This window comes from Apaloderma vittatum, unplaced genomic scaffold (genome assembly GCF_000703405.1).
Source record: "Apaloderma vittatum isolate BGI_N311 unplaced genomic scaffold, ASM70340v1 scaffold25674, whole genome shotgun sequence".
NCBI lineage: Eukaryota > Metazoa > Chordata > Aves > Trogoniformes > Trogonidae > Apaloderma > Apaloderma vittatum.
In genome coordinates, this window is record NW_009712504.1 from 91,813 (window position 1) to 108,963 (window position 17,151).

The 17,151-nt window shown below is 40.2% G+C and overlaps 1 protein-coding gene across 1 annotated transcript in view; it reads left to right on the forward strand.

The window, feature by feature from the left end:
* Positions 1-17,151, forward strand: part of LOC104272904 (sorbin and SH3 domain-containing protein 1-like) — a 66,682-nt gene that overhangs the window by 23,167 nt on the left and 26,364 nt on the right. Inside the window, 7 exon segments of the mRNA XM_009868019.1 lie at positions 177-352; positions 982-1,045; positions 6,558-6,609; positions 6,706-6,831; positions 8,806-8,925; positions 15,084-15,128; positions 16,214-16,219. Of these exon segments, the coding sequence (XP_009866321.1) occupies positions 177-352; positions 982-1,045; positions 6,558-6,609; positions 6,706-6,831; positions 8,806-8,925; positions 15,084-15,128; positions 16,214-16,219 (589 nt within the window).

A 17,151-nucleotide genomic window follows, 5' to 3' on the forward strand; every position in this document is an offset into this window, starting at 1 on the left:
TTTACTGACATCAAACATTTTCTTGGTAGATTTCCTTTGATCCAGATGCTAACCACAACTAGCGGTGGCACAGTCTGTCTCATCAACTACTTGCTAGGATTTCTGCCTTAAGAGAGTGGAATGTGGTGATGCAGTGAAATATTGGAATGAGATAAAAATCATGTTGTTATTTCCAGATTCAGTGCCAGACAGACTAGTTTCTGATAAAGTTGATTCAGCACTCGTGCGGGACAAGCTGCTTCAGGAGGCAGTGCCAAGTGAGAAGAGGGCAATGGAGGAGAAGAGAAGCATTGTCAAGAGCCCTCAGCGCATGGCTGATACCTCTGTCGATGACATTGGCATTCCACTGAGGGTAAGAAAACACTGAACATGTGCTTGATGCATAAAACTTGGACCAGATTCTGCTTGCATTAGGTGTCAAGGCATTCAAGCTCCAGAGACTGCAGAGATTTAAGAGAAGATAGATTTCTAGTTCTAATGTATGTTATGAGCAATTCCATTTGCTATCAGTGACCTGTTTCTGCTGCCTCAGGGGGAAAAGAATTAAAAATTATATTTCTTCATAATATTTGAGAATACTGTTTTATTCACTTGTTCTTGCAACTAGTGTCTCTAGTGACTTGAGCACTAAATGTTTCTAACTGTCCATTGAATACTTAGGAAATCAGTACATGTGACTAAAATAGGCAAAGTGGCTACTTTCAGATGTCGAATCAGGTTAATATGCAAAACCTTCCACGTAATCTGCAGTTCTGCCCAGGTTACAACCTACTCCTGTAAAGCTTGTATGTTATTAGTAACTTAAGCCTGTAGCTTCGGTACATGTGGGATTATGTATCTGAGTGAAATCACTAATATTTCAACATATTAATTTCATATAGCCAATGGTAAAACTTTTTCATTGCTTTAAGATTCACAAGAACTTTGAAAGGCTGGTAGAATTCATGGTTGTGATTATTTATGTGTATATTTTTCCGATAGAATACAGACAGATCAAAGGACTGGTACAAGACAATGTTCAAACAGATCCACAAACTAAACAGAGGTACTGTAACACAGATGTTTTTAATTTACTTTCATGGCAGTCTTTTATAACATTTTGTTTCATTCATGTGAAGAATTGTACTGGAGGTTGTATGAAAGCATTTTAGGTTAACTGGTTTTTGCTTTGCACCACAGAACTCAACCAATGTATTTGAAATCTCTGAAGTCAAAGGTCAGGGAACAGTGAAGTCCAAAGAAAGGTCTGAGTTTTTCTGGAAGGTGAACTGCAGTGCCCTCATGAAATCAGCAGTGCTATTTGAGATCAAGAAGCTGCTAATAATTCCATACTTAGAGAAAATAAATCCCTGAACTCCCATTTTAGCAACTAACCTCCCACTCCCATTTTTAAAGGGCATTAGATCCTCACTGAAGCTACTCTCTGCGTAAGAGAAAACTTTTACACTGTAAAGCTTTAGTATGTGCGTAGCAAAGCTTGATTTGAAACTCACTGAAACCAATGGAAAGGTTTCCATTGATTTTTGGTGAGTTTAGAATCTGAAATCTGCTTTTTCAAAACCTCCAATTTTCTCGTGGCAAGCACTTGCAAACTTTGTAGTGGTGGACTCTTGGGGCATCCCCTGCTTTTGGGGCCTGCCTGCTGATACGTTCATGTTCTTTTGTCTGTGCAAGAAATGGCCACAGTAGCGTTTGCAAACTGAAACCTCCAAGCAGCCTGACACACCAGCTAATGCAGGGCAGAACTGTGCTTATGTAATAAAACACAGAGCATGTAAAACTGGAGCTGTATTTGCCACCGCAGGTGCTGTCACAATGAGCTTTATGCATAGATCGATGCTGTGTTGTGTTGGATGGAATATGCGGGAGCTGAACTGTTTCCTAATCCCAGTGCTCTTAACAGAGGCTCTTCAGCTCAGCCAGAGCCCACATTTCAGGATGATACAAAGTTCAGTCCCTTCAGCTTCCAGGATCTTTTGCAGGGCCCAGCCATGCAAGGCAACAGTGAGCAGAGAGGCATCTAGGTTGTGTCATACTAAAATATCAGCACGAGAGGAACTGCTCTGCAGTCAGCTTGTATGGATTCTTGTCTTGCCCTTCTTCCCCTTTAAATCTGTCCTCTCTGTTCTTTTTTGCAAATCATGTTCCTCTCCTTAGACACTCCTGAAGAAAACCCTTATTGCCCTACCTACATATTTCCTGAACTTCCTGAAATCCAGCAAAAAACTGAAGGTACCAGAAGTTTAGTCAGAGTATCTGTTGTCTTGTGCTTTAACTGTACTGTAGCACCCTCATAGTAACTAGATTCAGGTTCTAGATTTCCGTTGCCCATGTGTTACACCACCTGGAAATTCAGTTATGCCCGGTATTCCTCCTTGTGTGATGCATTAAATAACTAAATTTTTGCTAATCTATTAATCTTTTTTTTTAAAAAGTATGATGCTATTTACTCTAGTATTATTAAAGTAGGCAATAAAATCATTCGGTGGTAGGAAATTGGGGGATGAAGCAGAACCTCCCCTTTATTGTGGATAGTCTCAAAATGCACTGCTTTTCTCTGCTGCAGAAGACAATCCTTACTCTCCTACATACCAGTTTCCTGCGTCTACTCCTAGTCCTATCTCTGAAGGTAATAATAAAGGACCATATATCTCTTTTCTGCACAAATGCTGCCTTACCTGTTTATTTTCTTCCTGGAGTTTTTTCTAGTTGCTGAGCATTATGCTGCATCATAATGATTTGCCGCACTCTAAGCATTGCCTTGACTGTATGATGCCTTTTTGCCTTTGCAGTGCTCCTCTGGCTTTGTAACTAGTATTTTACTAATGCTACAGACTTGGAATTTGCTTGGTTTAATGCGCTTATCAGTTGTATTTAGCCATGTGCGTGCAGTGATTATTTAACATATATGACTTACATATAAAGATGTGGTTTAACCGAGATTTCTCCCACCTCCCTTCTGGATCAATACATTTCTCCACTTCTGGTTTTGATTATTAACACAGTATTAGGGCCAGACCCAAAACGCCACTGAAGTCTATGGGTAAAAAGGCTGCTTGCTTCAGTGGGTTTTGGATCAGTCCTTTAATGTAGTCTTTTAAAATAAATACAACTTGGTAACATAGTTTCAGGGCTGGCCTTAGGTGCATTTGGCTTATCTAGGCAAGGACAGAGCTCAACAGTCTCATCAGCACATCTTGCAGTTTGAAGTAACACTGTCTTTACCTTATCCTCTTCATGTGCTCAGCAGATTCCTTTAAACTTCATGTGCAGACCAGAATCCTTTGGTTCAGGGGTGGTGAAATAGCATCTGTTACCGTGATAATCTGTAACTGTGTGCGTATGCATGGAAACACATGGATATGAGAAACACCGGAATCCGCTGCACACACTGGGCACACAGACATTTCCTGACTGGGAACTTGTGGGTGAGAGCCTTGCTGGTGTGGTGCTTTGGTGGCACTTTAGATCCTACAATTTAGGAACTTGCCTAATTAGCCTGTGCCTCGAGCCAACCCTGGTGAGACTATTAATTAACCAATTCAGTCAATGTTTATATTAAACGTCTAGTGGGTACTGTGTAAGAAGAAATCGTTACAATATTGATTCTAGCTGAGATACTCGATAACAAGGTGCATGGTGCACTTCACTGTTAAAATGAATGTGGACTAATGTCACACAGGTATCTAAGGTACTTGCTTATTTTTTCATGAAAGCTGTAGGTGAAAAGTCCTGTAAATTATTTTCTGTTGGCAGGATGGTATGTGAGTATGGGTGATAGAGAAACAGAGTCTCAGTGACTAATTGATAAAAGAGTTTTACAGAGATACAATTTTCTTATTTGTACTGAAGTTTGAAAATCAATTTTGCTCTTGTCTGAACTAGCATAGTTTGCAAAACTAATAATGGTAGTATATTAAGAGCATGGTTTCCCATAAATGTCCCATATGCACTTACAAATATGCATATGATAGTAATTTGCTGGTTTAGGTAGCTGAAATCTTATCGGGCCAAACATTTTATTCTCAATATATTGGGAAGAATTTCTCTAATATTTGCTTGGATTCTTTCCTTGAGAAGGAATCTGGAATATCTGGTGATGTAGATGGGTTGGAGCGCATGTTTCATGTTTAGAAAACATTTCAGAGTTACCTACTCAGTGGCAAAGTGTCTATACAGAGATGAGTTAAGCCTCAATTTTATACAATCAGTTTCTGAGTTTTTTGCTTTGGATTGACGCATAGGATCTCATAGAAGTACCAAGATTTGGGATCTCCCCTGAAATGCCTTTTGACTCTCTAGAAATGTAGAGAATATGGCCAATGCAAGGGAAAAATGCGGATTCTCTAGGAACTACAGGAGAACAGCTTCTTCTCCCTAAAGGAATCAGATTTTGAAATTACAAACTGGTGATACCCTGCTTCATTAAGGAGGGTCCCACAGAGAGAATGCAGCTCTGAGAGCCAGGAGATCTCATTTTGGTGCTCATCTCTGATCTACTCTTTAGGTCTTTATCAACTCATTTCTAGATTTCTGTGTTTCAGTATTCCCTGCTGTGAAAAGGGAAGAAATGTATGACACTTTTCATAAGATACTTGAAGAGACAAGTCATACCTATTCTCCTTATTGTAGATATCAGAATAAAAGCAATTGGAAGATAGCTCTTATCTGAAGTGCATTTTTTTTATTATATGTCTGAATAGTGAGCTACAGTTAATATTGATATTTCTCTTCAAGTAAGTAAATAATTTTTTTCATTGATCACCAGCGCTAGATAAGACTACGAGAGGTGAATGGCTGTGAAGATAGTTTTAGACATTTGTTCATCTGTGTTTGTAGGCACCGCAAGTTTTGTATTTTACCAAATATTTTGCCATCTGAATAAACTCAACTTTTATATAGGAATGCAAGTTAATTTTGTCAACAATTCAGTGTAATAATATTAAATACATAAATATTTGGGGTTTTCTGTCATTTAGGTTTAAAATATGAGAATTCACTTGAAAATTTACCTTCACTATTTTTTTAACCTGGAGGTTATGCTAAGCATACCAGAGGCAATAACAGTCTGTTTGGAAGTTAAGTCATTTAATTCGTTCACCGAGTGAACTCAGCAGATAGGCTAAAAGTTAAGATTTCTTTGAGCTTTCCTGAAAGGCTTGATTAAGGCTTGAGTGCAATTTCAGGTCAGCTGAATTTCGGGTCAGCCAGATTGGTTTTCTGAGCAGACGAAATTGGCTGTAGCAGCTGATCAGTGTTGTTCTTGAGAGAAGATCTGGAAATTGTTTCAATCTGTTGACCAGCACCACTAAATTCACATATCAGTTTTTTCCTTTTCTCATATGTTCTTTCTTATGTAGCTTATTTTAGCTTAATCTATTTTCTATCTTTTAATCTGTCACTTTTAGTGGTTTCTTCACAGAGGTGTTATTAAGACCGTTGCTCACAGTTCTCTGCAGTTATTGCATTGTACTTCCCTGCATTTTGCCTTGGAAGTCCTGTACCTGTCTTATATCCACATCCCAGCAAGTTTGGACCCTCATCAGCAGAGAAAGATGATGGTCCTGTGGGTCTGGTTCCCATATCTGATCCCAAATCCTCCTGCTACAACCTGCAATTCATTGAAGATTCATTCCAAAGCCTGTTGAAGATGGTAGAAAGGTACCGCTAGGTTTTTGATCAAGACAAAGTCTTTCTGGCTGTTACCTATAAAGTGGGGTGTAGTGATGATGTCATCTTCCCACCTTCTTTCTGAGCACATCTGCCTTGTGCATTGCAGTCCTGTGTTGTCTTTGAATAAGGCAGTGTGTTCCCATGGCCCAAGGTAGCAGTTGTGTCCTGGGCGCATCAACACTTTTCACTGTCAGAGCGAGAACCACACCACTCAGTCAGTTACACTGGTGTCATTGCTAGCTCTGTTAGAGCTGCTTGAATATCTCTGTTGCATTCTGTAGACAGGTCTTTCCTATTTAAAAAGTAAGCTCTTCAGAAAAAGGAGAGTCTCTTGGTGCAAGTAGAAATGTGTCTTATGCCAGGAACATCATCTGCACTCTAAATAAAATCTGAGTCAGTGAACATGCTTCAACTTAGTGTGCAAGTTACTACAAGGAAGATGTCTCAGCAGTTACTGTATGTGATTGGGAACAGGACTCCTCAGCTCTGTTCCTGTGTCTAGCACCTAATTAGTTATTTTAGGCATATACTACCACTTTTAGAGCCTGTATTTATCTTTCCACTTTTGATAAAATGGATCTAATAACCCTTGCTGTAGAGGAGTTTTGTGATAAATAGTGATTGTTTTCAGAAGTGCTTTGAGAGCATGGATAAAAGTATTGGTGTAAGTAGTACATTAATGTTTATATCTAATCTACGAATTATATTTAAGTGCAATTTAAACCTCGTTGGGTTTTTCTTTTATAGGATTCTTTCCCTGGGGTAAGTATTGGGCATATCACTCAAATTATGGCCAAGATATTCGTAGAAGAAATGAAAAGGGTCTCTGGTGCTTTTTCTTCAAGGCTTTTTCAGCTTACTTGCAAAATTTTTTTGTCTTTCAGATGAGGATTCTGACTCCTACTCTCCTCGTTACTCCTATTCTGAGGACAGTAAGTAATTTCCATTTCTTGTGTAATCTGTCAAACAGAAAGGGCATGTAAAACGTGTTTATTCACTAATATTCCTATATTTGACTTATCTTACAGGCAGAACCCAGCTTTCAGTTCCCCGCTCCAAGAGTGAGGCAGACAGTATAGATTCGGAGAAGGTTGTTAAAAGGTCTGCCACTTTGCCACTGCCAAACCGTACTTCATCACTGAAAACAAGCCCCGAAAGGTGAACTAAACTACTAAGATACACTTGGATCAGTACTGGAAGAATCTCCGAAAGCTGTGAATGGGAAGGGAGCAAAGGTGGAAGCTTTAGGTTCACGATTCCAGTTAAACTTTTTGGAGGAAGTGGAGATGTAGTTTTGACTTTGACTGTTTTACTAGTCAGAAGTGAACTCCTTCATTGTCACCACCCAGTCCCCTGTTTCGGCTGTCTTCTTTTACCGGGCATCCCACAGTCAGTTGCATAGCTTACTGCCTGGGTGAGGAGTGTTTCCCTGGATGTCAGTCTATAGGGTGCCTACCACAGAGGCACAGCAGAAACTCTTGGCTCGGTGTGACACTGTAGCAAGTAGCGATAATGGTGGCAAAGCAAAATTTGCATTTATTTTGCGCCTCAGTAAAAGTTCTGTTACGTTTTCTATCTCTGAGGAGTCCCGCTCACATTAACTTTGCTGGGTGTAGGTTCTAGTTAACAGTGTCATTTCTGATCTTTCAAGATTGCTTCTGTCATGGGTTTTTGCTTTGTTTATTACTATATATTTTAAACCTCTTTGTAACAGCAATGAATGCATTTACCAAATGAGGAGAAACCAGAACAAGCAATGCATATTGCTGAATTCTCCCAGCTATTGAACTGCTCCTTCCTCACCAACTTCCACATGCTCTTAATGTTTTTCACTTGCCAATGAGCAATGCTATAATTTTGAGATTGCTAACTCAGTGAGCATCTCAGGCCACCAGTTGAGGAAACAAAGTCTGCTGGTAGGACATCTTCCTTATGCAGGAATTGAAGGCGTGGTACACTGGCCCTCTGAGAAAACTCTTGCAAGTGAAAAGATTACAATTAGTAGTGCTTCCTATTACCTAGTGACAAAACAGTGTTTCAGCAGGGAAAAGTTTCTCTGGGGTTGTAATCTTAAGTAATCAAGTTTACTCCAGACAGCAAAGATCAACCTTATTGAAATCTGCACACTGTAGGCTAGTCATTTTAGCTGTCATCTTGCCTTATGTCAAAAAAAAAACCAAAACAAAACCCCAAAACAAACAAACCAAAAAAAAAACCCACCCCAGAAACATTGATTGTCTCAGTCTCCTAAGCCAGTAGAGAGAGTTTGGACAACACAGTGGGCTGTTCGTATCCTAAAACAGGCCAGTAGTGTAAGTGGGAGGACAGCTGGAATAGCAGTTATAGTTAGATGCCTCACCTTTTTTTGGTGAATGCCAGGTGAGATAAATCCACATACAATGTTGCACATCAAAGAGAACATATCAAGAGCAAATTCAGAATTAGTTTACTAGCTTAAATGGCCTGATTTCTAGGCTTTTAGGGGCTCATTGGTTATTCTGCATGAGGTGTTTGAATATATTGCTTTGCAGAGGAGCTGGACATTGTAGGATATGGACCTTTAATGCTTTGTGACTACTGTTATCTGAACTGTGCCCGTGTGTACACTGCACAGAATTACAGTGGCTTGGGTAGTCAATGGACTGTTCTTAGCCATCTTTAGATATACTGGTCTGAGATAACTGGACCTCAGAGTGTCCTCAGAATCCAGAGCAGTAGTAGTTATTGTAAGATGTGACTAAAATGAAGAAGTTTAGCGAGAGAGATTTAATCTGAGTTCTGCTCAAAGTTTGAACATGTTCATATATGTGAGCTTAGTTGAAGCCCATCACTAAGCTATTTCCAAATAAGAAAGATAATGAAGTCTGGAAGTTTATTGAGAGTATTTGGAAGAAACCTCTCTGCTCCAATGTTTTTATCAGCTGATCTGTATCCAACTCTGCCTGCTATGGATAAACAAATATATGCCCAGAGCCCTATTTGAACTGTTCCTCTTGCACCAGGCTCCTTTCCTAGGTTAAAAAAAGTACCCTGATTAAACCACAAGTAACAGGGGAAGTCACCTGTTGAAATGAAATGCTTGCGTCCACAGAAACCACAGTGTTTTGAGCTAATTGAGCTTTCTTTCGTCAGGACTGACTGGGAACCTCCAGACAAGAAGGTGGACACCAGAAAATACCGTGCAGAGCCCAGGAGCATTTATGATTATCAACCGGGAAAGTCCTCAGTTCTGAACAACGAAAAGATGGTAATGTTTTTTTTATTCTAATTTGTGACTTTATCCTGTGATTGTAAAATACTCTCCAAGTGCTTGCCCAATCCCATTTGGATATGATTCCTTATGCTTACATTGCAGTGTTTGTATGATATATTTCCTGTATATTTTGTTTTCAAAACTAGTTTGCTTAACTTCCTAACATTTTTGTTCTCTATAAAGCAAGATCCAGGGGGACTGAGAGACTTCTTTCCTTTTGGACGTGTCATTTTCTGTGTTAAGTATGGATCACTAACCCTAGTTTTTAATCCATGTTTGACACTGTGACCTATTCAGCAGCTGTTTTGCCAGCTGTACTTTTTCTAGGGCACAGCATTAGTTGATGCAGGAGATTTGAAGGCATTATGCAATAAAGCAGACTGGCTCGGTTTCTATGTTCCTCTGATGCTTAAAATACTGAACAACTAAATTTTAGAGTGCCTGCAGTGTGTCTCAGGGGATGCCTCTGAGGTGCGTTAGGACATGGCCATCCCCCTTGGGCTGCTTTCTTCCTCAGCTGGATCTCACCACTTCTGTGGCCAAGGTGGCAGAACTGAATGTGAGCTAGCTCCCCAGCTACACCAGTGTGTAACCCGGAGTATTAAGTGAGCTGTTACCAATTTCAGTTTGAATTAGTAAGTAATGGTGTGAATTGTGACAGCTAGGGGACATATAATAGCCTCATTCCACAGGCTTGTCTGAGAACATGTGGCAGGGGCAGGACAGGAGGTGGTTCTGGTCTCATCAATTGGTCCTGCACAAATCGTCTTAGCTCATTTAAGGTGCTTTCCAGTGGTACAGGTGTACAGTGGTACAAGTTCTAGCACTGTAAGTGCTAGAAAATACTGCGTGAGGTTACTGGTGAATGACCAGTTTGATACATGAAGATATAATTGTTCTGTATAGGCATTAATTTGAAGGATTCAATTAGAAGCACTAATTGCATGCAAGATTCCAAATGTAAACTGGACTTTGTGCTTTAACAGCTTGTTCGTTGATCCATGCATGGAGTAGGTGAAGGCACACTCCTAATAAAACCTGCCAAGGATTTTAGACAAGTGTGAACAGAAATTTAAATGAATGGAAATGTAAGAATCGAGTGTGATCTGGGACCTGATGTTTCTCCTTAGTATTTTGGTGGGTTTTCTGTTTTGCTTCCAAGTCCAATCAAGGTCCATCACTTCCTGAAGATCCTGCAACCAACTTCTTTTCATGCCCATGTCCCTTCATTGACTTCGACAAAGTTGTTCCTAGTGCCTACTGAAATAGACAATGGAAGACTTTTTTTTGATCATACTGTGCATTGGCTCAGCCCAGTAGAGAAGTACCAGTACAGGGTGGCTTGAAGATGGTATGACAACTCTGTTCCTGCAGTCCATCCTGGAGCAAGAGCTCTGGTGACTTAACTGGCAATTTTGTTTCACGATAAATTAGATTAAAGAGATCAAACCAAGCCTAAACCTAGTGGCAAAAGGCCTGCTTCATCTGTGTATTTTTACCTTTGTGAAAGGTCTGTTATCACCAGGGTTGCTGTTTACATGTTCAGACTTCATGAGGTACTTAACTGAGCTATTCAGAGTCTAAAAGCCACCAGTGAGACCATCATCAGCATAATTGAGAAAAATTATACAAACCTCATCAAAGACAAGAAGACTGTGATGGTTGTGTTACTTCCAATGTTGGTTTTTGTTTGAAAAGTTGTTTTTTTTTCTTGATCACAGAAGAAAGTCAGTCTTGAAGTAATGGCATCATGGGCTCTATCAGTCTCATTAAATACAACAGTAATACAGTGTTTAGCAACTAGATCTGTCAAGGACACTGTAGGAGGTTTGTGGCTATCACCTGGTAATCACAGCCGGAGCTGTGACTATGAGAATCCCAGTCCAAAACCATTTCAGAGCAATGAAGAGACTCCTGTTGACATCAGCAGGCTTTTTTTAAAAAGGCATTTATATAACAGGATAAGTACTTTCAGTTGGAATGCAGTGAAGAAAAAAATGGAGTACCTATTGTACCTTTAAGAAAGAGCCAGATCTTCCTCCATGCCGTCAGAGATCAAACAGCATACAACCATTAATATTCCAGACCGAAGCATTGCTCCTCTTTTAGCATCAGTCCTGAATTCTTGTCCTAGAACTTTTTTTGTGATGTCTAATAGCTGTGGAAGAGTCTGGGACATCTAGCAAAGCCCAGCACTGCTGGGAGTTCCGCTACTTCAGTAACCACATGACAGGATGATTTGCGTCGGCACACCCCATATGTATGTGTGTGGCTCATCACTTGGTGTGATGCAGTACTTGGGATCACACTGGCATATCAAACATAGTGTATTTATATTTTTAATATACTGAGATCCATTATGCCTAAGACTAGATACACTGAAATGCAAGAGTTGGCTAGATGCCTTTTGAGGAGTGGCACCTCATAACCCTCAGCAACAGACTCATCTCTTATCTCACCAGGTGGTTTTTTTTTAATAGCTACAACTATTGAAACAGATTGTATGAACAGAATGGAATTTCCTTTTCAGCTGTACTGTTTTCTGTCCTGTCTGATTTTCCTTCATTGTAGTTTTGTCTGATTCTCTAACATTTATTTGTGATTAAATGAGTAATATTGTCTCTCTCTCCATCCCTTCAGAGATCTTTCAGGGATGTGCTCTCTCTGACTTGTGTCTCCTTTGATTTAGAAAACCACCTTTCACTCTGTTTGCAGTGTATAGAACAGGGTTTCTCACATATTCATGTTCTGTTAAAGATGCAGTATTTGATCCAGGTCTCACTGAATATCTCCTTTTCTAACCAAAATAATTAAAAAAAATAATTAAGTATATGCAGCTTCAGACTTGATCAAAGTGTCTGACAAGTAGGACTGAGGGACTGGTTGACTCCCAGCTCTTCTATCGAATCTTCCTGTGCCTCTGGGCAAGCTGCATAATCCCTCTCTGTGTGGGTTTTCTGATCTGTAAAATGCAATTCATTCATATTCATGTTACTCACAATGATGCCATTAGGCTTAACTGATGTTTGCAAAGCAGTTCGTGGCCTTTGTGAAAGAGACGTGCAATAGAAATTCCAAATTATATCTACGTTTCAGAATGGAAGCCATGGGATCTGCATCTCTAACAGTCCGTTTCCGTGTATTCTTTGCATAATGTTATCCTTCTCTTTCTTCCATTCCCCTATCACCAACTCCTTTAGACTCGGGATATAAGCCCAGAAGAGATAGATTTAAAGAATGAACCTTGGTATAAATTCTTTTCGGAATTGGAGTTTGGGAAACCGGTAAGTTTGATAGTTTGATGACCAATGAAGTCAACCTACCTTTTTCTTTTTTTTTTTCTTTTTTCTTAAAAAAAAAAAAAGATTGTCATATTTCCTTGCTAGGCCCTAAATGTGGAACAGCTGCCTCATTTAAAAATGTGATTGCTTATAACATCATCCTGATACTGATGTAAAGCAGCTGTTTTTTGGCCACTTTAAGTGTTTTGAAGCCATTTACAAACATTCCCCACCTTCCAACCACATGTATCAACAAGGCAGTATTTTTTCACACAGCATCATTCAAACTGTACTTTTGTCATTAGTGTTAGAAGTAAAGCCCTGTTCTCATTATTGAAAGTTCTTATTTAAAACCCTTGTTTTCCCTCTGCTCAACAAGACCTAGGGTGGCTGATAGGTAGCTTTTAGACAAGTTTGTGGTCTTGCCTTGTAAACTGTAGGCCACTAATTTCCAGCTATCCATAAACAGATCATGACCTTGTTTCCTGCTCATTTCCTTGTGCTTGTGGTTGTCCCTTGCCTAAATGAGGTGCATCAGTCTGTTGAACAGCCCTTACCATTCGCTGAAACCAAAGGAATCTGAGAACAGCGTGCTTTCTTTTTAAATGGAGCTGTGTTACTGTGTGTGCGAGAAAGAAGGGGGGAAAAAAAAAAAGCCTTGACTTCCCACTCTGCAAAAAGATGAAGCAAAGCTTAATTATTCAGTAGGACAAAGGACATTTTGGTTGAGTGAAAGCATCGGTTGTCATGACTACTGCAAAAACAAGTGACTTTAAAGCATTGTATGGCCTATTTTTTAGTGATTAAACACTATTAATTTTATTATTAAATACTGTTTAATAAGCTACTCTTACTGTACCAGAGGGCCATATCAGCCTTTGCCACTTGAATAGTGTTTAATCAGTATAGTGGTTATTTTTCCTTTCTCCTTGAGGTCAGTTGTCAAATGCCTGTGCACACCATTTTTGAGTGCTGCTGAGATTTCACGTACAACAGATTAGAAATACATTTCAAGGTTCAGTACTGGCTTCAAAGACAACTGCCCACAGACACCAGAGAGCATGTTTTCTTTGAATCTTGTCTTTGTTCTCACAGAAGTGACAAAATTCCTCTGCATGGAATGTAGCTGCCTGAGGTTGGCTGCCCAGTCTGATCACATCATACAAATAGTGTCATTACTGCTGAAAACCAAGTATCTGCAGTGCCTGAGCAGATCCTTCTGTCACAGAAAACGATGTTTTATAGCTGTGGACCTTCCATCCTAAGTTAAAGAAGGAGTGTTGAGATGAGACCCCTAAATTTTAGGCAGTAAAGATCAGGTAAATCCCACCTCACTGAGGCTTCCAAGTTGTCAGTATAAGGATTTAACCCTTTACCAGTTGTCATGGTTTAAGATTTCTGTACAGTGAGAAGAAACATGCTTTTCTTTGCTGCCATGTAATTAATAGCCATATGCTTTTGAAATGAATGAAGGTTTGTCATCGCTATGATCCTTCGGGTTAGTGTAAGTTAGTGGAAAAATGTGTCAGTGAAAGGAGAATGTTTATGCCCTTGGGCCTTTCTAGAAGTGAGGCTATATCTGTTCCTTAGAAATGTGCATTTGTGCTTTCAGTCATGCAGTCTTGGCCTTACTTCAGATGAGGGCATCTCAGGCTACACCAGCGACCCATCTCTTGTTTGGCAGAGCATCTGTTCTGGTGACAAGTTCCCTGCCTTGCCCAGGGCACAATTGTTAAGGGCTACTTTCTTACAGCTTCCCTTGAAATGATAACTCATTTCAACTTGCTCTAGCTCCAAAGTGATGCAGCCATGCTCCCTGATCAACTATGTCAGCCCCTGAGCCTGTTACTCTGCACATAGTGCTTTGGCATCAGGCACTTGAATTGAGGATGCCATCTCGGACCTTTATAGCTAGCAAAGCTCCCTCTGAGCTTCCTTACCATACCCAAAAGCGCATGCTTTTTGTAGCGTTGCTCACTCCAGTTGTGAGAGGACCAGATTTTTGTGACCAGCTAGTGGCTAAACCTCATGCCTAACCAGAAAGTTTCAGCTGGTGTTTGCTAGCACCCGGGATTTTTGAAGATTCTCTATTTGTCCAAGTTTTTTTTTCCCAGTGCTGGAGGTAATGTATACTTCTACAGGCATAACTTGCCCTGGCTTTCTGGCTTTATTTGCAGCTATGCAATGTGGGCAGGAAACACCCTTGGTAAAAGGGAACATTGTGAGCTTGTGGGTGCTGCTCTCCAAAGACAGCAGAATGACCAGGATGGGGCTGTCCCCATTGAGGAAAGCACATGCACTTCCTAGGGCAGCTGAAGCAACAGTTTGCTGGACCAGCATCCCAGATGCATTTCTGGGCAGCTCTGTGGCCAGGCACCTGCTTTGCAGACAGGTAGATCAGTCTCTGCGGCATGGATGTTTTTTCAGTGTGCTGCTGAGATTGAATCCACACATGTTTCTGTCTTCCTTTGTCTGCAGCTCCATGGATCCCATCCACAAGAGTTGACATTTTGTCAGTCTAGAGCTTGGTTGTTTCCCGCTGTGACTGTGGGATCACACGCATGGGCACTTTCTCCCGGCCCTTACCGAGACAGCATTGAGTAAGCTCTTTGCTATAAATGGAGGAGCAGCAGGCTGGAAAAAGGGGTGCATGTCCTGCCTTCTCACCTCCTTCACTCCAGTTCTTCCTTCCAAATTTCAAGCCTAAATCTTTGCAACACTGTCTAGCCCTCTGCTGCTGCTGACCTGATGGATAAGAAATGGGTATTTACTGTTCGCATCCACACAGTGGCTGTCCAAATGTAAGGTGGGACAGATTCAAACTACAGATCCAGACAGTCTAGAAAGGAGTTCGGACCAAGACCCAAGTGTTGTAGCTCAGTCTCGCCTTTGATAGACTGACACTCAGAAATTCCCTGTCAGTGACTTGGAGGCCCTTAATAATGGAGTCACAGAGGTCAGTACAGACACGTAGGGTAATGCTAAGCTTGCCAGCCAATAGAGGTTTTTTTTGTTTGGAAACAGAGCAAATGTATTCTGATTCGACAAAGTAAGAACAAAGTCTCTTTGAGCATATCGATAAGAGGCACATACCTGATGAAATGAGAGTATTAGTATGGCATTAGACACACAGAGGAGTGTCAGGACAAAGGTCTTTCACTTTGAATAATCTTCCCTGATATTTACATGTGCATCCAAACAGGAAAATCTTATTTTGAAATCGATGCCTTCATCTATAGGGTGAATTTTAAGTAACTAGTTCCCAAACGTCCATTTGTCACATTTTCTCCACCAAAACCCCCCACAAACAAACCCCCCAAACAATGAAACAAAAAATAACAACTCTGCATTCTCATTGCCCCACAATGCCACCACTGGAAATTCAGCCATTTGGTCACATGGTATGTATTCGTAGTCTGGCGGGGGCGGGAAAGATTTTTCCCTTTTATTTATCAAAGGCCCTTGTTTTACCCTTTCCTTGTGAGAAGAAGAATGAGCAAGACAAATGCTTTTTATGACTGTGTGTTTTTTTCCTCATTTTGTTGTGTTTTATTTTTGTGTTAAGAATGCTTTAACCACCAGCTGTGGGCTCCCTCTAGAGAGTCCAAAATCCCTTAGACCAACTTACAAAAATAAAAATTTTCTCAAACACTACTGAAAACAGCCCCTCTCAGACTGCATGTATGTTCCCTTTTGCGTCCCACGATCTCTTGATATTTGTGCTACAGCGGATTTATCCCGCTTTCTATCTCTCTCTGTTGTGTTTTGGTTTTGTTTTTTAAATTTCTTTTTCAGTGTTGATGCAAATCCCCTATTGTACTCCCACTCTGTTCTAATCCGGTTTCCATATTCTCTGTGATGTCTTTCCTTATCTTCATTTCCTCATTTCCTTCCTCTGCTTTCCATCAGCCTCCAAAAAAGATTTGGGATTATACTCCTGGAGATTGCTCTATCCTTACTAGAGAGGATAGAAAGGTAATTGTGTCTCACGTACATTGTACTACAGCATCTAGCGTGTGTGTATGTGATTTTCTTTTTTTTTCCTAGCAATGCTTGGGTTTTGTGTGCTTGTGAGTGTTTTTTTTCTTTAATTGGGCTTGAGCTCATTAGCCTAACAATGATGTAGCCAGTAAATTTATTTAATAAACAATTCTTAAAGCATAATCAGCCATAATCTAGAGTGGTGGGTTTGCTATCTTGACGTGCAATGATAATTATACTAACAGCATATTGCAAATTGTTACAGTATCTTTTTTTTTTCTTACAGGTGGGTTTTATAACTATGTGGTTTGTAGAATTAGATTCTCGCAGGCCTGTGCATCTCTTAATATTGAATGTTAAATGCCTAAAACTGTTGCTTCTATAATGATTGAAACATGATTAATTACTAGTGAATTTCTGTGTATTGTCCTTATCACCTTTGTCTTTTTTTTCGATTAAAAAGGCTTGTGGTTTGGTTTTTTTTTCAAAATTAACATTCCTTTGGTTTCCCCTAACCCTAAGCATTATTTTCCCATTCTTCTTCTCCTTCTTTAACCAGACTGATCTAGAAAAAGATCTCTACCTCTACCAGACTGAGTTAGAGGCAGATTTAGAAAAAATGGAGAAGCTTTATAAAGCGCCACATAAAAAGCCACAGAAGGTATTTCCTATTCTTTTCATGCTGCCAATCCCTATTTTCAAACTCTCTGCTCTAATCTGTTCACTGCTGGATGATTATTAAATGAGGTTGGGATAAATAATGGTTCTGACCATTCTGACTGCATGGCTTGCTCTGTCACTGTCAGAAATAATAGAACGTGATGCTGAGAATCCGGCTTGAAATCCATTTCAGATACAGTGATTTCCTGTCTCCCCTGTTCCCTTTCAGCTGCCCCCAGCCCCTGTCCCCCTTTTAAGGGGTTTTGAGTGCAGTGTCTGCAAAAAAAAACCTAACCCCCCCCC